General features: G+C 36.0%; 1 protein-coding gene across 2 annotated transcripts in view; it reads right to left on the bottom strand.

Annotated features, from left to right (window-relative positions):
- The window catches only part of LOC129763516 (hemicentin-1), a 258644-nt gene that overhangs the window by 111200 nt on the left and 126119 nt on the right, over positions 1 to 21325 (bottom strand). For both annotated transcript variants that reach the window (XM_055762656.1, XM_055762657.1), the window contains exon 2: positions 15157 to 15766. In XM_055762656.1, coding sequence (XP_055618631.1) covers positions 15157 to 15484 — 328 coding nt within the window. In that variant the 5' untranslated portion in view covers positions 15485 to 15766. The remainder of the gene's footprint in view (positions 1 to 15156; positions 15767 to 21325) is intronic.

The following is a 21325-nucleotide window of genomic DNA, read 5'->3' as shown; positions in this document are numbered from 1 at the left end:
AAACGAATAACTGGCGATTTTACAATTGATTGAACAGGGCATACAAAATCCGCTGAGTTGAAAGCAATCACCCAAGCTACCGGATTCAAACAAACCGTTACACACCAGAGTTACAAGAACAACAACTACTGCCAGTGATATAATTTTTACAAATTTTGACAATGGGGTGATCGAGATTCTCATTGGCAGCAAAATTTCGGATCATGAAACAATAGTTATAATTCTGGATCGTTTTGACGTAGATGTTTCAGAGATAAAAGGGATGAGGGATCAATATCTGATAATAGCGAAACGTATTAAACTGCCCAAGTTTGCATAGGAGACGTAATCACCAACACCATCAGTGCTGGGAAAACGCATTTTTGTAGTTTTTTTTTCCTACAAGCGTAACCATGCAAATTTCCAATGAAATCTGTCCAGTTGAAGGATATTATCGGCAGAAAGAGAGCCTAGAAGATTTTGCGGATTAAAACATATTTTTTCCATTTGGAATACGCTTGCGTTTATTTATCCGAACAACCAATCGTTTCAATGAACATTTGTTCGCATAGCTCGACGTAATCACCAGGTTGCTCTGTCTGTAGCGTTACTAATTAACATTTCCGATAATAGTCAAAAGGTTTCTGTCGATGGTTTCAGTTGTTGTCGGATAAAATCAAATAGGTTTGGAAGAAATTTAGTGAAATGTCTGGGAAAGGTACTCTGGATTTGTTGCGAGTCTATGATAATACTTTTTTTCCCAAATACTCTGGGATATGAACAGCAGGTTAGTGTTTTTTCAATTAATTGAATTTGTAAATGCAAGGGCTAAATATTTTTGATCATCTATATATATAAAAATCTCGTGTCACGGTGTTTGTTATCGAACTCCTCCAAAACGGCTCGACCGATTTTGATGAAATTATGCACAAACATTTTGGTAGGCATGAGAATAGGTTGTAAACCATATACGATACTGCTGGGATATTACCATATATTAGATACCGATTAGGGTAAAAAACGTGATTTCAGTATTTTTGTATGTATTCAAATAACTCAACCTTCGTTTGTTTTTCTAACAGAACGATTTTATTTACGTTGTTAAATGACAGATGGCGCTACGTCCGCTTCATGCGTAAGTAACCTCAATCAATCTAGAGCCAGGCGCATCGCCGGCGAGCTTGATTGAGCATAATGAATAATTTTTTTTTATCCCAAATATATATTTTTATTAAGGCATATGGCGTCAGCCTAACGGGGCCGGGAGTTCAATATTTTGACAATGTTTGCTTACAACTATGTTAGTAATATGTAACGGATTACTCGCGGTTGGCTCGAGTATTACAAGTGTTCTCATAAATGGGATGTTGCAGTCTTCAGTGCTCTGTACGTGTGCCCGACACGGGATACTTTCTATTGGCGATCTAACGTACAAATCTACACCTAGGCGACGCTGCGGTGAAAGTGATGATGGTTTTAAATTTTGCCATGTGAGCTTATGGAAGGTTTGTAGTTCTTTCCATAAATTACTTGGTTATAATCATAAAAGATTATTTGATTGCGATGAGTTTATAAGAAATTTAATTCTGCGCAACTATAAAAATGTTGACAATGGTTGAATTAAAGAACGAAATTCGAGAGCACAATCAAACACAAGTAGAAAAATGCACGATTCCTGCATGTGAGAACTACCTTGGAAAGCCCGGAAGTAAAATATACGTGATTTGTTTTTGAGTTTTAGGTTACATTAGCATCATTTTCTTAGTTCAAAAACCAAATCCAGATGTCTCACCGATCGTTTACGTTTTGCGTTAGATCGCCAATTGGGATGCAGCTGACCGTTAATCAGAAACGCCAATTGAAATTGAAATTGAAATACTTCAAATCACACTTGGTCGAATTACAAAATCAAAATCACGCTATTGTCATCACACAACAGCGCGTGTGTTCAAACGAAACATGTAGTCTGGTTGGATTCTGTCTCACCTACTGCTGGATGTATTCGGTTGAGTGGAAGATGCGAGGTTTACACCATACATACATTTTTAGTTTGGGTGTCCACATAATACGCCCCGAGGAAATCGATAGTTGAATTTCCTCAGAAATTCCAGATCATTCAACTGATCAACTCCTCATCCGTATTCTGGAAACCAATCGAATAAAAATCACCCTAACGAATTGCAATTTTGCATTCTACAAACCGTTCGACTTAAGTCCAATCAAGTTGTGAAAATGCGGTACCATTACCACGCAATTCGATATTGACAACATTGAGTTTCGTGTTTAATTTCTGTGAATCAAAAATCGTAATGGATATTCGGGTGAAAAAATGCTTTTAAATTAAAAATGTCAAACCTAAATTAGCTCTACATATCAAAAATGTTTAAAGCTATAAGTTTAGCCATTCATCTTGAAAATGACAAGGGCTTATTTTCCACCAACGAGACAGAATTTGAACAAAACTAATATTGATTTTCTTTATTTCATTTTTCTACTTTACGACAAAAATATATTCATTTTTTCTCTTTACATTGATCTTTATAGAGATCAAACATGTCAGTTACGTTAATGAAATACATTAAATCAAGAAACATCTGTTCAAATCGTTTCATTCATTCTTTTTTATCGATCATATTCGATCAATTTCATAGATCATTAAACATTCAAACACACTTACAATATATTAGTTATGTTTTATTCAACACCCAACATATTCATTAGAAATAATTTGGAAGAGTTTGAGGAAAATAATTGAATTTTCAGAAAAAAAAACACTGAAAAAATATTTCTTGAAATTCTACACTGAAAAAATAGATATCTAAAACTAAAAGTCGATTTTGTCAAAATGGTCATCTCAGATTTTGTTGAAATGGAAGATGGCAGATAAATATTTTCCCTACAACTCTTCCATACATCGCAACTTGTGCATATTAAAGGCATATTAACGTCTTTGCAAATCCTGGAGATCACGGCTTGACCCATGTTGCTAAATAATGTCACACTTTTCTTTGCGGAATTCTGATGATTACGCAGAAACTAAATAATGCTAGTTTTTCCGCCACTTTACATTTGATGCCGATCACGACCGGTAATTTTCAAACAACCGCAGAGCAATTTTATTCATCCGTTAGATATCTATACATTCCATTTTTTATTGTCATATCTACAGTGACAACAACTATTCGATACCTGACCGACCGATCAAGAGAATTTTGGCAGATGGTCATTGTTAGAGAGCTGTCGTTGCTATCTGAATTGAAACATATTGTATTTGATACAAAAACAAGCTGAAAACGGTACTTTAGCATCCAATGGTCACCCTCAATCCATTTCTACCTGTTATTGATTTTTTCTATAACTGTACACCAAAAAAATATGAAATTTTTGAGAAAAAAACCTTGAGAAAGTTTGTTAGGAAAACTTTTTTGCCTTAAATATGCACAATCTATAATTTATCTACCATTTCATCAAGATCTGGGATGACCATTTTGAGAAGAGAAAATCGACTTTTAGTTTTTGAAATCGATTTTTGTTCAATGTAGGAATTTAAAAAATATTTTTTCAGTATTTTTTTCTGAATATTCAATTATTTTCCTCAAACTCTTCCATAGAACCCTTTTTTGTAGGACTTTCGAGTAAAACAAAATAATAAAAAATTTATCAAAAATATTTAGCCTTTTCAAATTATGTAGCGAAGTTTATTTTTCAAAGCTACTCGTGAAGTTTTGCACAAATTTTGATACGTTTATTTTGTGCGGTCTCTGTCCCACGCACAAAAAACAGGTTTGCGCGTATAACTCATACCAATAACCTATTTAAACAGCAACTGCTGTTAGTTGATAACTTGGTTCCGATACTCCCTCGTTTCTTGCGCTGGACTCATCGCTACGAAGGGGATGAAATGTGTGGAAAGATTTCGCCAAATTACAGATCTCCGTCTGATTTACCTCTAAATACCTCCAGTAACAGTACCGTGTTCATTTGTTTTGTACCTCTCTAAATTTCACCCACACATTCTGTGAAGTTTTCTATGCAAAAACCGCTTGACATAACGGCGCAGCTGTGACACAAACGAAAGGAGCGAAATTATGCTAATGACGAGGAAATGTTAGTTATAATGCTGCTGATTGGCGCCGGGTTGGTTTGCCGTTGTTTGTGTTCTATTTTTTAGAATAAAATCTACCTGACATATGAATGGAAGCGAACGTATAACGAAGCAACGATTGTTGGAATTGTTTCAAAGCCAAAATAGCTTAGTTAAAATCCCACTGTTATGAGCTCAAAATATACCAGGTAAAGGTGTTTTGCCGAGTGTTTAACGGGCATCCACATATTTCAGCTGGGGTCCCATTTCCACGTTACGGAATTACAAAAGCAAAGATTGGAAATAATTAGTCACGATGTGGGCGGAAACCCGATGAACGAGCATAAAACTTTGTTTGTGTTCGGCGCACAATGTTTGTAGTGAAGTTTCGTAGTTGATGGATGGACATATGACTTTCATGTGTAGTTCGAATGTGTTAACGAGTTGTTTTCGAATTTGTTTACCGATGCGGTTTTCATCGAACGCGGTGACGATGCGCGATGTTTACATATAATTATAGCGAACCGGCGGTTTATGATTGGTGGTAAAATATGTATAAAACCGATGACTGAGCTTCTAATTTAAATGGTTTACTGACGGTCAATGATGCGATATGTGTGGCATCGCATGTATCGTGGTGAAACGTATAATGAGTATCAGTATTTACATAGTCACAACCAAATTCGGCATAAGTAATTTAAACTCAGCGGTCCTATTGCTATTCCATATAACATGGATTAGAGGCATGTGGATCTAAACAAAAATGTTATTTGTTACGATGTGTGCTAACACGGATCAACAAGTTGATTACAAAATTCTATGAATATCGGAGGATTAACCATAAACTGGTAAACACATTTTTGTTTACCTTTGTCGGCAAACCCAGGTGTGGAGACTCTCCAAACATGGATGCAATATGTGCTTGTATCAAAATCGTTGAATAGGTGCCGTCAACTTGGAATGAAAAATGTACATTGTTGAAGCAGGTTGGTTGATAGGATATCGTATAAATTATTTAATTCTAAAATGGTTGTTATTCACAAATGTCAATGAACTTGTTACGAAAATAATAAAATAATAGCTTCAATATTATTCACATGTATTACATTGAACACTAGCTTCAAAAACTTTGATCAAAACCAATCCATCCATCATCATGTGTAAAAGATCCCATGCGTATGAATTAGTAGGAATATTGAAACAACTGACATAAACTGATTCAAATCTACTCGCAAAAAATATGTATCGATATAAATCATGAAGCAATTAAAGAATAGTTTGTAGATAGCGAACTGTGAACACAATAGAACTTTATGTGACTTTACAACTCTTTCCTAGACTTCTTTCGGAAAGTATCTCAAGCTAGTTATCTCGTTGGCGAAAGCTAGGCCGCGATTATAAAAGTGATCAATGAATGCGTTTTCGATATGAAAGTGAACGACACCATCGTGATCTTACAATCTCTCGTTGAAAATACTAGTCCAACAGAAAATGAATAGAGCGAAACAAACACTTGCTAAGCTTTAGATTGTTTAGACGATATCCTATTCATTTTACTTCTATGAAACAAAGTTCATAGGATGATATTAATGACATATTGGTTCTATTAGTTTTATTATTATTTTCAATCGTTGTCAGTGGCTATTTCTTTGCTTCAAAGGAAAAAGAGAGAATAAAACAACAACAAAATATTTGCCATGGAACCTGAAAACGAAACCACCGCCGAATCCAGAATCACTGTTGCATCATCCAACCGCAAAACGACGAGTCGTTTATTTGCCCAATTTAGAATTTGCCAATCAAGAGCCATCGAACATTTTATCAACATCAAAGATATTTTTTCTGTACGATATGGTTCTAAAGTACACCAATTTTCTTGACAAGGTAAACACAAAACATCGATAATGCTTCCCGGATTCGTTAAGTAAAGGACCCTGCTTCTGGTTGTAGATGCCGTCGGTATTGTTATCAGGACTGAATTCATTAAAATAGCTCCTCTTTACAGGTGAAGAAAATGTTCCCCAATTTAATGAAATATTATTTATTTATTAATGATATTTTATAATTAACGGTTCCCCGCTTCTCCACCATTTTTGGCCCCAGTATCGCTTGTGTAATATAGTAATGCATCGAAATCCGGACGAGATGTGTCCCAAATTTCAGAGGAATCGGTCAACAGGAAGGGGGTTAGGTTTCTATCAATGTCAGCGCTACAGACAGAGTTACCCACGTACACACAATCACATAATCGACTCCGTCCTGTATACCGAAGAGTTTTGCGGTTTCCCGGATTGAAAATCTTTGCTCCACACTCTATACTCCATACTAAGGCTTCTAACGTACCCTTATGCAACTCCTTCAATGAGAAATTCAATCGTCAACTTTTGACCGTCCGGATTTAAAATCATTTTTTGAATGTCCTTTTTATTCCGGACATGGGTTTGTGGAATTCACATTGATTTTTTATTTTTTACAACAGCTAGGTACTATGTTTGACCCTAAACTAAATTGACACTATTGAAACTATCAGTCTCATTAATTCAACATACGAAAAATGGCATGGTTTTGGCATGATATAGAATGCAATGAAAAAGTGTCCGGATTAAAAAGCGTCCGGATTCAGAAACATCACTGTAGCGAACAGACAAAGACATCACCATGGCAAAAATGTCGTTATTTGAAAGTCCGTGAGAAAGGTTCCTTTTACGCTGAACCAAATCCGGTATTGTTGTTTCAAAGAATGCTATGCTTTAGAAGAGATGTTCACCCCGAAGAAGCAGATAGATTTTACTTTCATCTAGAACGTGACAAAGATGAGATTGCAATAAAAACACCTATTTTCAGACACTATGCTGTGTTGTAGCCTTGCCGGGCTTTTTTTCCATTAGCCATTTGGAAAGTATGTGCTTCTGAACTTTCCTTCAAATTGGACTAGATTTTTCACTTTAATCAATCCATGTTCATCCCAGGTTACCCCCACACCACTCAATCCAATCGATTCCTCATACCATTGCTTATTAGATGTGAATTTCATGACTCCCACGTCTTCTTGGGCTTCAAAATCGTGAACAGAGAATATAGCGAAGTAAGAACATATTGAGAGGTTCCCCGGAGAACAAAAATTAGGAGCGTTAGAAGAAGAGTTTTCTACACTACACACCGGTTTTTGATGCAAATGCTGATGGAATGGAAAAGTTTTCGAAAAAAAAAAATGCTTCGACAGGGGGAATATTCAATCATTGGAAAATGACTGATGGGAAAAGCTTTTTTTTCAATTCAGCACTCCATTCAAAAGCGAAAGAGTGTCGGGTAAATCAAGTTGATTGAATAAATCTCTGGTATCTCTATTCTGCACATGTTTGTTAGTGGATTGACTCTAAAGGTTCGGTACAGGAATTTCATCGATCGAACCTCTTTGATGTAAAGAATGTACCGACAAAGACGCATCGTGCTACACAAAATGTAATATTTAAGATATTGTATCCGGTGTGGAGAAGCGTGATGAGCTGCTAGCATTTTTGACGTAGAACTACGTCTTTCATTAAGGGTGCCAAATCAGAAAACAGGTCACTTTTTTATGAAATAAAGTTAACGTTAATAACTATTTTTGCCACGAACGGAATTTGACGATTTACATACCAAACGAATCGTAAATTCCCTAAGATTTGTTTGATATTCTATACATCACAATCCCCTGGTGTGTAAATGTTTAAAATTCATGAAAACTATAAGCGTTTCCATTTTCCCATAAATTTGTTCTGCTGATTTGTGTGCTTTCCCGAACAGAGCTGTTAATAACGAGCAACTTATCGACGACCAACGAAGGGGAAATCGTAAGATTTAAAGTCCGTGAACAAAGGAAAGGAAGAAGAACGTAGGGGAATATTTGCCTAGAATGTAAACAGAAGATCTCGCTGAGGCAAACTTTCAGTCTCGTTCTGTTTTCAAAGCAATGAACATCGCTTGTTCTTCCTTGTTTTGTGTCATCACATGCCTTCGTTTCGGGTTGAGCTGTACACTCGACCAAGTTATCCATTCGCTGATGTCTCTGGCATTGCAATCATTGCATCAATCTGACGCCATTACATTACATTACAAAATAAATGTTCTGGAATTTGGTCTGTGATTTAGTTTCGCGTGGCGGTAGCAATACTCTCTCCACCAAGGATGACAGCTAAGCTAATCTAGACCGGTATTATTAACAGAAAGGAGACAGAAGGGAGATAAGTGTGTGTATATTTAGTCGCTCCAAGCCATCGAAATAATATTCATGTGTGCAGATGCGTGTTTCATGACCCTTACGTAAAAATAGTGCGGGAATCGACTGTATCTGATATCTATGTCAATTGCGAAAAAGGTCACCGGAATAGCGTTCGAGGTAAATTTTCAATGCGTTGACATGAAACAAATTGCGACATGCATTCAGCTAGTGTATTGTTCTGCGAGGGCAAGAATAAATCATCAATCAATTATCGTCAACTGATTCTACAATAAAAAAATTCAGGGCGATCAAACTATTCTACTAAACAGTTATTTCTAAAATTTCACAGCATTATAAAATAATATCCGAAGTTATTAACAAGCGACTTATATAAAATAACAGCGTAGTTCTACGCCAACAATGCGGTCGTATCTTGGACACAACCTGCTATAATTTTTTATTAAAGAACCGGGTTTAGGTTCAACATCTGAAGTCGAGAGAATGCAAATGATGATTCGCTTGCAATACAGCACCGTTTTGTAACAGTTTTAGTCTCGCTATGTCCATGATGTGTTTACTAGTAAAAAAGGATGGACAATCTCTACAATTTTTATTCAATGTTTCTCCTTTTTTCCAAAGATGACTTTCTTTTCAAATTCATAACTTTAGCACCACTGGACCGATTCAGATGATTGATATATCACATTGAAGCCAGTGAGCTAGTCTTCTTTAAAAAATATCACATCTGTTACAAAAATTGGATTTTGTTTTCGTGATTATTGATAGTGTTTGTGTTTTTGTAGTTTACATGGCCTTGGGCGCTACATTTTCTTATATTTTTTATTAAAAATTGATTTTTTTTGCATAACAAAATCAAAGAGGGGTTTTGTTTAATTTCTTTGCTATTATTTTTTAAAGTTAACATGTTTTCAGTCTTCGTTCAATATTCCTATGCGACTGATGATTTCTCTTTAACACCCTTTAGCGTCCCTTTCCTTGTGTTTGTTTTTGTCTTGTTTTTTTTCAATTTAATAAATGGTGCCCAACTCCAGGAAGCTCATAACAGAGTTTCTTCGAGATGGGGGTGAGCGGAGGGAATAAAAAAAAATTTAAAATGACTCTATAGTCGAAAGTTTTAGTAACCCTAAAATGGACCAATGGGTTTGCGTGTTATCTCTGAAGCAGTTGAAGATAGATGATTCGTGATTCGTTCTTGTTCTCGCAAGAATAATACACAATAATACAAGATTCGTGTCCTTATTGCCATTGAACGTAGCGCACTCAGTTTGCATCGAGAATATTCTCCTCGTGTTAGACACAGTTCGATTCGAGGCGATTGCATATTTGATCCTCCACCACAGTTATCCATTTGATAGCGCTTTAAGTCAACAATTCGCACGTGTGATTCAATCATACATCACCAATCTCCACATAACGGTATGAAAACCAACGCGCTATGTCCAATTTAGTATTTCTTAGCTGTTTCGCCTATCAGTACAAGCTCTTACATCGCACATATTCTTAGAATGCATTCAAAGGAATTTTGCTTGTTCGGCCAATCCGGTGGCAAAATAAAAAATAAGAAAATAAAAAAAATGCAACCCTAATGTCAAGTTCTCGTTTTGAGATTTTAAACTTACATTCCAGTGCGGATGCAGAAGCGATGTGATGCAAAAATACAGAACGTCTTTCCACCAGACGACATAAAATGGACGTGTTGACTCCATCGAAAAAAACACTGTGTGCGATATCTATCGCACATCCTTCCAGTGTATCGAGCAAAATAGCTGTTTCTGACATCAGCATTGAGAAAGACTGCTGTTTGCTAGGTGGAGCGAGACTAGTTCTTGAACAATGATGATCATGGTTTGAGTTATAAAGGCTTTAAAGTTCATTCGCCTCTAGCTTTGGAAAAACCAATTTGGGAAACTGAACTCAACTATCGACCTTGAAGAAAGCCATTTGAAAAATCTTGCTGTCGTATGATCGTAAATTTCGTGAAATCACGAATAGCTTGTTGATATTCAATGAATTGAAAACAGGCGGAGCTTAATTTGCAATATTTTCTCTATCCACATTGTTCGTAGAATGAAAGCTGCATTTGCTATTTGTATTTCATATGAAAAACGTGTCTTGTTTTCTGATTTGACACCATTTCTGAAAGACGTGTACTACCTTAAAAAATAGGTTATTAGGGTGTAGTGGCAACACCCGTACCTCTCATGCTAAAGGTCACGAGTTCAATTCTCACTTCCGACATTCTGCCAAAATGAAAGTGAAGTGACGAACCAGCCAGAAATGTTGAAAGTCCCTATAATACAGAAAAAAAGATCATGGAATACTCAGTTTTTCAACAGCACATTAGAACACATTGTTCAGTAGATACATATCTAAAGTTCAAAAAGAATTAAATAAATCGTCTTTATCTTTCATTATATAACAAAAGTATGTAAAATTTTTCAACTCGTAACTTTGCAGGCGGCAATTTGATGGTTTGGGGAGAATTTTTTCAAAAAGGCCTGGTTTAAATAGCTTACCATCAACCATCAACAAGACCATTCAGAAGTGCAACGAAGTACTTAAAAAATATTTACTGCTTGTTTTGCATCAAAAACAATGCGATAATTGGGTAGTTTGGTATCGATTCATAAAATCCGGAAAGTCTTGGCATGGTTTAATGAATTAGGGCTTCAGATTTTGGACTGATCAGCTTGTTTACCAAATCGAAGCTCTATCAAGAACTTTTGAGGAGTGATCATATGAATATGTAGAACTTACAAGCAGTATGAGTGATTTGAAGAGTTTAGATGAGCAGTATCCTCTGCGTAGAACGAGATACACACTACAACATGGCACAGCTTGGTCGAAACCCAAATAGGTTATTTGAACTGATTGAGAACTAAAGATTACCTACGAACTCAAAACTTATTGTAATTAATATGAAATTGACTTTAATTTTGTAAAGGAGTGAGTGTTTTTCCATTTGGTTCTATAATTATGAAACACTGGAATTTTAGTTTTTTGAATATGTCGCGCCTGAACATGACAATTAAGTCCAAATGGCAAATGAAGATAGTTATTGTATTCTACACTATATATTCCAATTCATCCGACTTCTGGACCTCTCAAACTCAGAAAAATGAAGTGGTTCTATAGTTATGAAACGCAGTGTATATCTCTTTTTTTCATTTGACAAACTTCAAAAATATGATAGAGAGCAAGGAAACCATACAATGTAAGCTAACGGCCGAATTGCATGGAAAATGCTACTAGTTACATTGTGAGAGAATGCGAGGGAATTATATTCGAAAAACTATTTTATTTTATTCGTTACGTTGTTTACATGTTTTACTATTTCCACTTTATATGTCTTATGCAAATAGCTTGGGATATTTCCTGTTGGACGAAGTCCTACGTCAAAAGTTTTATTGAAATGGAGTTCACAATTAGCCTAAGAGATGGGCGAAATGCGACGACTTTCGTGGCAAGTCGACTGGCCGTTGGCAGCACCATCTCAGATAGTAGTGAAACGTTGCGGGTGTAAATACATGAGTCATTTAAGCAACTTTGCATACTTGAAACATTCGAAAAAGAATTAGACTACTTTTTGAAAAAGCCGAAAAATGGCAACTGTGTAATGTGCTAATTATAGATATGTGACATGTACACGATTAAAATTCGGCTCTGTTAAAGCTAATATGCCAATGAGCCTGAGATAAACAAATGGGATAAAAAAAAACGAATTTTTTAAAATTCCCAAATATATATTCAGCAATTCCATGCCAAACCGATATAGTGGTTCTCAGATTTTTGTGAAAAGTGGTAGTTTTGTTCTTTATCGCAAAACATTAGACCCGTATTTTTTTCATTTTTTCGTTAGGGTGACCATTTCTATTTTAGGGTTTTCCGAAAAATCGTCTTTTTACTCTTTTTTCAAAAAATTACTTTTTTCCAAAAATTCATAACTTTTGAACTACTGGACCGATTCAGATGTTCGACATATCAAATTAAAGCCAATCGCCTGGTCTTTTTTAAAAAAAAAAATTAAAAATACTATACCTGAAGAGAAAGAATTCGAACTCTGCTCTCGTTATTATTGATTGTATTCGTTTTTTACTGTTTTCATAGTCTCGGGACCAAAGGCGCTATATTTTTTTATATTTCTTCTGAAAAGCTGAGGATTTTCACAAAACATATGTCGAAGCCAGAGAGGCGTTTTTCTTCGTTTTTGAGTTATGATTTTTCAAAGTTAACCGATGGTTCAAAAATCATTTTTCAGGTAAAAGACCAGATGAATGACTTTAATTTGATATGTCGATTATCTGAATCGGTTTAGTAGTTCAAAAGCTATGAATTTTTTTAAAAAGTCATTTTTGGAAAAAAGAGGAAAAAGTTGATTTATAGAACAACCCTAGAATGGAAATGATCACCCTACTGAAAAAATAATAAATACGGGTCTAATGTTTTGCGATAAAGAACAAAACTACCACTTTTCACGAAACTCCGAGAACCACTATATCGGTTTGGCATGGAATGGCTGTATATATATAAGAATAGCCCTTAAAATTTCCAACAAGTCATCCATACATCGGAAGATGGGCACTTTTACAGTGAAAAAGTTTTTCAAACAACAACTTTTTCATGTTTTCTTTGAAAAAAATATAACTGATCCTAATATTGTATAAAGTCAAGATAGGGATATAGTGTATTCGGCAAAATTTTAGATCTTTAGATCTTAGAACTTTCTATCTATTATAGTTTTTGGAATGTAAGTCATTTTTGAAAAAATTGTTGTTCGAAAAACTTTTCCCATGTAAATGTGCCCATCTTCGATGTATGGGTGACTTGTTGGAAATTCCAAGGACTATTTATATCTATTTTTTCAGAATTTTATAAACACTTTTTTTTGAGAAAAATAAATTTATATTTTCAATAAAAAAAATTTCCAAAAATTTGTTTGATATTTTTTAATGAAAACCTTCATAATTTCCTACATATAATTCTCTGACCAACTTTTTGTAGATCTTATAGTTTTTAAATTAGGATTTTTCGGAAAAAAAAGTTGAAAAAGAACTCAAATTAAAAAAAACTCACAAAAAAAATTAAATGACTATTAAAACTGAATAAAGTTGAAAATCAAATATTTTCTGAAGTTTTCATTTAATTATATCCTTTTCATTAAATAAATACCAAAAACGCCTGAAAAGTACAAAATAGCAATACTACAGACTCGCGGTCTGTGATACCGTGCGCGAGAAGACGAGTTATGCTTTTGCGCGCGAGTATAGGAGGGATAAAGAGGTATCCCATCCTGGAAAACAAAAACAAAAATATCTTCCAGATTACAAAAAAAACAAATATTGAGAAAAATCCGTTTATAGTATTGAGTATTAACATTCTCCCCCGCTCATTAATTTACACATTAATTTACACATTACCTCTCCAAATAATCAAGTTTTTTTTTAGAAAATTGACCTGATTCAACTAGGCTAGATACAAACAGGTTAATGTTTAACATCTTGTCCAAACTTATGATGTATGTACCGACAAGTATTTCGATCTTCCCTAAACCGGGAAAGAATAAATAATACATCAATATTGGTTATTTTTAAATCTGAACCGATCGTGCCCAGCTACACAGCTCTATCGGGAAGAGAATCAACCGCCCCCACAATCGCTATCTGATTCCAGCGTCGACAGAAATGCATCGCAAAAGACTGTTTTCTCTCTCTGTGGACAGATGCAAGCATAAATTAAATTTTCATTCTGCTGAAAACTATTTGTCAGACGAAGGCCATCTGTAAGCAGCAAACACGAAGTGAATTTGTCAACAGGTTTAACCTTTTCATAGGATTTATATATTTCCACCGCCATAGAGTGCGCCACGTTGCACGTTACGAAAAGTTATGGAGAAGAACGGTGCTGCTGCTGCTATTAAAACACAGCTGTGAAGATTATGGGTTGAAAATCTCCTATGCTCGTCACATGAGCTGTGCACTCAAAAAATCAGTTGAAGAATTTCGCTAGGATCTAAATATAAATACTACTAGACCATAAACATAATAATTTTTCATACGTGTTAGCGCGTTTGATTCACTTTATGAAGTAGCGTGACGTTTCTTAGAAATGGACTTTATTTTCTTCTAAACATGGTTTTGGAAATACCTTTAACTTCTCGTGCTCGATTTGCGTTCTATGTACCGACGTGTAAAAGTGTCTCATTTGCACTCTTTTCATCCCAGGAGGATAAAAGTGTTTAAAAGTTCATACGTTACGGCGTAAGTGAGAATGAAAGTTAGATGCCCGGGCGGTGGTGGGACATTTTGTGTAATTATGTAAATTACCATGTCTGCCCTCTGCAGATACGTTTCATGCGAAAATCTTTTTACACGAAGCACATTCTTAGAGCACTTGTCAGAGGTCAATGGCGCCCATCAACGACATCGTGTTTTTTTGTTTGGGTATGCAAGTTTTCATGTGTTCATACAAATGCAAATGTGCGATGAAAATACCTCCTGCGCTATTGTGCTGCTTCAAAGAGTGAAAGATTTCAACAAGGTACTACAGCAACGACTCATGGTTCCTTGAAAAGTTATGGGAATCTGCTACCCTAAGAGGGAAACCCTTCACTTGTCCTACTCGCCTATATCCATAGTAACTATTACTAGAGTACTTCGGTTGGCATTGTCAACAGTGGGTGCATTTTCATGTTCTAGAAAATCACCCCATTTGGTAGATCGTGTAGATCGTTCATTGACATACATATAAAAAACTTATTTTTATGTCAATTTCATGATAACTCATAAAGTATTGAGTGCGTATACTTAACCTTTGAAATTTAACCTTTATTTGAAATACCATATGTATAGTTTTATAGGATGCATTTACTTACTTGGTCTGTCTAGCTCATTGATTAAATCTTCCGTGTCAGCATAGCTTGCTCCACTTGTTGGAAAAGTGACCACCAGAAAAACCAAGACTAACAACGTTGCTGTTCGTTTCACCATTTCCGCTTTCCTACTAAAACCGAGAATTTGTTTATTTATCGCTTTCCCACTTCCACTGCCGTTGCCATCACTTTTCCGGTTGAACTTTTTTATTGCACTTCGGTTTAACCTTTCTCTAATGCGAATTTTGTTGGATGCCACTGTAGGAAAGCCCTGCAATATTTTTCTCAGGACTATTCCCTGACGATCCGCACGTTCTCGGCAGGATGTCATCACATGTCAGTTTCGCCTTGCCTTGTTTGGAGAGAAATGGGTCAATCACTAACATAAATACATCTTTGCGGAATTTCTGCGCTTTTCCGTGTTCTTTTTTCTTTCGTTTCTAAATATCAAATCCATTAGTTCATTTTCTGACACTCTCACTCACTTCCACGGGTAGAATGCAACGAATTGTCATTTGATTGCTCTTCATTTGCATTCATTCCTCACCTCGAGCACATCGCACAGCACAAATGCCAAAGCATCGTCCTCAGACACTTCGCTTCCTTGCGTTTCCTGTGGGAGAAAAAAAAGGAGAAAATGAAAACTATCAGTGATTCCACTCAATCATACAATCCTCTATACATGAACGAGCAGTTGCACAATCTTTCCGTCGACTCTGATACAAATCCCCCGGGATGCTGGATTTATCACTGTGCGCTTATGTCTCGTGAATGGCGTGTAACGTATCACAGTCACCGTAAAAAAACGGTGCAAAGCAGGTTGAGGAAATCATATCACGTTCTATCTTCACAAACATTGGGAATATACGAAAACAATATCGGTTGTCACTCGAGAGGCAGCTCAATAATGCAGAGGAGTGCCGATGTGCCTCAGCTCGAAATAAACAGAGATATGACCCGATCCCGTAGAATATCATCTTTTTGAACATAGGGCTGATGGGTACAAATTGTGCTTAGATTGAGATGATATTTATTTTATGATGCGGATTAACGCTCAACTTTGCAACTGAGAATGTTAAAAAATAGCTATGTAACTTTTCGCTCCGGGGTTCTATTTATAAAAAACATCGGTGGGAAACCGTGTCCAACTTTTGCCGTACATATTTATCGTCGCAAAAAAGGGAAACTTTGCTCGCCCCACATAATGTAATACTTCGGTAGTAATGATTCTGAATAAGTTCAAGGCGTCTCGCTGTGAAAGTTTCGCGTTAAAAAAATGATCCTTGAAAATTTTCACGGGTGAAATACTGTTTATAGCGAATTCAACAGCTGCACACTTCTTTTTCTAATCCGAGCTAATGGTAGGGCCTGAGAACAAAACATAGAGTGAACAGAACAGTTTTGAATGTTGCGCAAGACGTATTATCGCAGTAGCTTTTAGGATAAAAGGGATCTGTTTCTTGTTCCGGGAGAGTAATACAATTTAAAAAGCAAACTCGAGTATAATTGAATTACAGAACAGCTCGAAAAAATAATTTCTTACGGGCAGACACAACGGTTCGTTATCTGACAGATACAGTTTTTTTTTCTTTTTCGCTAATATGCTCTAAGTTAGAAATATATCCCACTTACCCATGTACCGGAAACGTCTCGAAGGAAATATTAAAGCTCAACTGTGTTTCTTTGTGATACTACATCGTAACATTAAGCGGATATTAACGTTCTTATTTGTTTTGCAATAACGAAAATGTCTTCCAAAGCAGCTTCGAATCATTTTCCTTTTTTCATTCCTTGAGCGGACAACTACAAGGTCGCGACTCGTTCAGAGCGCGAAAGTGAGGAAAATAAAGTGATTTTCTGCAGACCCCCATCAAGACAGCGCAGCGTCAATCGTCACAACGCCGAAAGGCGGCGTCATGAATAATCCATTACCGAAATTGGTTTACGTCACTTGTCGCACTGCCAATTACCTGCCATGAGGAACTCAAACGCCCGCGACAAGCAACAATAACCATAGCGACAAGCCGTATCGAATGATGTAATCGCCTCGAGAGATGCTGAGGGCTGCAACAAGCGAAACAGAAACGTTCGCAAAATAGAATTCGATTCTTCGGCAATCAGCGGCAATGCCAAAGATTTCTCCACCTTCTCAATTGTTGAAATGAACATTCGGCAGAAAAAAAAACAGAGGAAAGCTCAAACTTGTGTGGGTGTCAGCTTCAGGTGGAAAAACATATACAGGGTGGGCCATTTAAAGTGGAAGGATTTGTTTTTGCAATAGCAAAGTAAAGAAGTGGAATTTAAATTTTTTTTTTAAATTCATTTATTTTGGTCCAAGGAGATTTTCTTTTTTTTTATCTGTATTATAGTGATTTTCAACTCATTTGGCTGGTTCGTCACTTTTTACTTCCATTTTTGGAAGAATGTCGGGAGTGAGAATTGAACTCGTGACCTTTAGCGTGAGATGCATGGATGTTACCACTACGCCAGATCGCCTCCCAGGAGATTTTCTAACTACTTTGTCTTTCAGCGCAGCCAGGGTCCTTGGTTTACCAGTGTATACCTTGGATTTTAAATATCCCCATAAAAAAAAGTCAGGAGGCGTCAAATCTGGTGATCTCGGTGGCCAGTCATAATCGCCGTTTTTCGATATTAATCTTCCGGGGAACATTTCGCGCAATAATTTGGTCGTGGCAGCCGCTGTATGGCATGTAGCGCCGGCCTGTTGGAACCAGTAATTGTCCAATTCATTTTCACGAACAAATGGCAATAAACAATCAGTTATCATTGTCCGATAACGCTCCCCATTCACGGTTACCGTTGCTCCATTTTCGTTTTCAAAGAAGTACGGGCCGATGACTTTATCGGCATAAATGCCACATCACACAGTAATTTTTTGGTCGTAAAGAGGTTGCGTTTCGATGAATTGAGGGTTTTCAGTAGCATAAAACCGACAATTTTGTTTATTCACTCCTCCATTCAAGTTGAAATGCGCCTCATCAGACATTATGATTTTTTGCCAAAAGCCACAATTGAGAAGTTATTTTGAATGTACAGCTGAACAATTTCAGCGCGTTGTTTCGGTGTGTATTGTTCCATGGTTAAAATTGTACTGAAATGACGCTTCCAACGCGGTATGACATTTGTTAATCTGACATCTCTGTCAAAAGTTATGGGGTTGCCAGATGCTTCCACTTTAAATGGCCCACCCTGTATTTCTCAATTCAGAGCTTGACAAATGTTGAGTGTGTGTAATATGACATTTTTGTGCGAATCGAACATGGCAATGCTGTGTGTAATTTTGTTTCTCATGATTGAGTGTTATCTTCTTTCGTCTTGAAACTTCCATTCACAGCGAATAATGTGCAACAATTTTTGTCCGGAAATATATTTTTTTCTACCACTCTCCCTCGTGGAAAATAAAACTACAACTTGTGCGCTAATGGCTCTTTTGTCAACAATGTCGTTCACGGAACTACTTTTAAATCTATCCCCTCCGCCGCTGACCTTCACAGATATCCTCACGTGCCGAGCATCACCCTGCGGTGACCGGAATGATGTGGACTTTACCTAAAATAATATGTGGAATGTCAGGGAATAAGGAGGGGTAGTCTCTCGTTCTTCCATCAGTCACCTTGTATTGAGGCTGTTGCAATGGTGGCAACGTGGGAGTGTGGTCGCGATCGGTTATCTCACGCAAATCGATTGGTAGATTTAATTTTATAATATTTATAATTTTCTGTAGTGCAGTGTAAACAATGGCAACATGCTTTCATTACGTTTGATTTGAACTCGACACGAAAAAAGGTGCTTGATTTTAAAGACAGTTATCACGCACAGAGTTTACCTTCTAATACTGATGTTTAAGAGAAATACAATTATGAATCGACGCGATTCAAAATTATAATTCGAAAACCAGCTATCTAGTAAGAATATATTGTCCAACACAGTGTTTGAACTGTATAGGAAGAATAAAATAACACAATACAGTTCTACAATTGCTGAGTATGATTTTATAATACTCAGCAATCGTATTTAGTATTCAACCTTGTCATCTAAAAAAATTTACATTTTTATATACTTTTATTAGAGACTAGCTGAACCGGCAAACTTCGTCCCGTAAAAAAAAATTCTCGACTAGTAGAACATAGCAGATAATTAAAAATCCAATTCCAAGATGGCCGCAGTCCCCAAACCACTAATTACTTTTTAAATGGATCCATTCAACTTGACCTGTTTGTATGTATGTTTGAATGTTTGTAGGGTTGTCCCACATTAATAAAAAAATTATCCCGTTCCTGTTGACTGATTGATCTGAAATTTGGAAGACACCTTTAATTATACTGCCATTATAAAACTGCGTATTCCATGATCTTGAAAAATTCAACTCGACCCTCGCGAAAAATGGCTGAATGGTTTGGCTTGACTTGGAGAACACGAAACATTATAAACAATATAAATTCAAAAAGGTCGCCGTATCAAATGGAATGATTTGACTAATAGAATACAGTACATCATGAATATATTCCGAAGAAAATTAGATAAGAAATAAACGTTGGATTTCCATTACACCCATACCTCGCATTACGGCCTAGATACGTTCCACGAAACTTGGCCGCAAAGCGAAAAGCCGTATAATGAATCAATTATTAAATACAAATTAATACAAATTCAATCGGATCTGTTCCAAATTTGATAAATATGTAACATGATTTATCATTCAAAATCAAGCAAACCATTTGTCATGACAATTGTCATGCGTAAATGCGAAAACAGAATAGAAACATACGGTATGAGGCATGATGTCGACGCCAACCTCTCTCAGTTTCTATTCTGTTTTCGCATTTTCGCATGACAATTGTCATGACAAATGGTTTGCTTGTTCAAAATGCATTTTTTTTCATTTAAATCAAAAATACATTCATGAAAAGTACATACATTTGTACATAAAATAATAACATGAAACAACTTCATGTTACATTCAATATGGGTCAAAGGTCAAAGAATGAAAACTTGAGAGTGTCAATTAATGTATGAGAAAAAACTACCTTCGAATTTTCAAACGGGACTTTCTTAAAAATGTGATTCCCACGAAATACTACACTATGCAAAATATCAGCTCAATCGGACTTAAGGGAGAGTGGCGCAAAGCGGTCAAAGTTAGAGTTTTTCGAAAACCGAAAAATCACGCAAGAACATGTTTTTCACTTTCTTCGGAATATTTTGATGATGTGCTGTATTCTATTAGTCAAATCATTTCATTTGATACTGTGTCATAAATTTTTTTTTGTCATAAATAACTGTGTTCTACTAGTCAAGCCCTTTCATTTGATATCCATATTGATGGGGTTCTGAGAAAATATGTAATCCGCCATTTTGTAGTGGCCGCCATCTTGGATTTGAATTTTTCATAAATAACTGTATTCTACTAGTCAAGCCCTTTCATTTGATACCCATATTAGCTATTCAATATGGAATTATTATATAAATTATTCAAAATTTCTGATAATCAGAAATAAAATACTCCGGATAATCGGGTCCGACCTGTATCAGATTACTTGCCACTAACATGTTTCAAATAACATGTTTCTCCGTTATAAATGGTTGATACAGGAAATATGACAGGATGGAGAACGCCCTAAATCGGTAAGGAATTACCGAGTTTTTCTCTTCTCAACACATTCGACAATCCATTTTTATTTATATTAAACTATTTTCAAAAACATCACGTTGGTGCTTCAATTGTTTGAACGTAGTGGAGTAGAAAGCGTGGTTTCCAAAGATGAGATGAGTATAAAACAAGAGCGGAAGTTAAAGTGATAACATTGCGTATAGAATTTATGTGGTGTGGTAACTACCATATCCTAAGATCTACAAGGCAGCACTGGTCCCCAAATCTTGGAAAATCAAGCCAATTATCTTATAAAAATATATTAAACAATTTGAGAGAAATATAGCAATGTTTTTAGTTAATAAGCTTTTTCTCTTAAAAGCTCATTGCTGCTCCAACAAATCTGTCAAACATTATATTTTATTCATACAGCTGGTTTTCCTAGCAATGAGTTGTTGGAAAATATTTGTCGATACGCTCTTAGAAAAGTATTGTATTCAGGACATTACCGCATTGTTGACGTAGACCGACGTAATTAATTTATTGAGTTATCTTCTTCAT

This window comes from Toxorhynchites rutilus, chromosome 1 (genome assembly GCF_029784135.1).
Source record: "Toxorhynchites rutilus septentrionalis strain SRP chromosome 1, ASM2978413v1, whole genome shotgun sequence".
In the NCBI taxonomy this organism is placed as follows: Eukaryota; Metazoa; Arthropoda; class Insecta; order Diptera; family Culicidae; genus Toxorhynchites; species Toxorhynchites rutilus.
The sequence above is the reverse complement of the archived record's forward strand: the minus strand, read 5'-3'. Positions and strand labels throughout refer to the sequence as shown.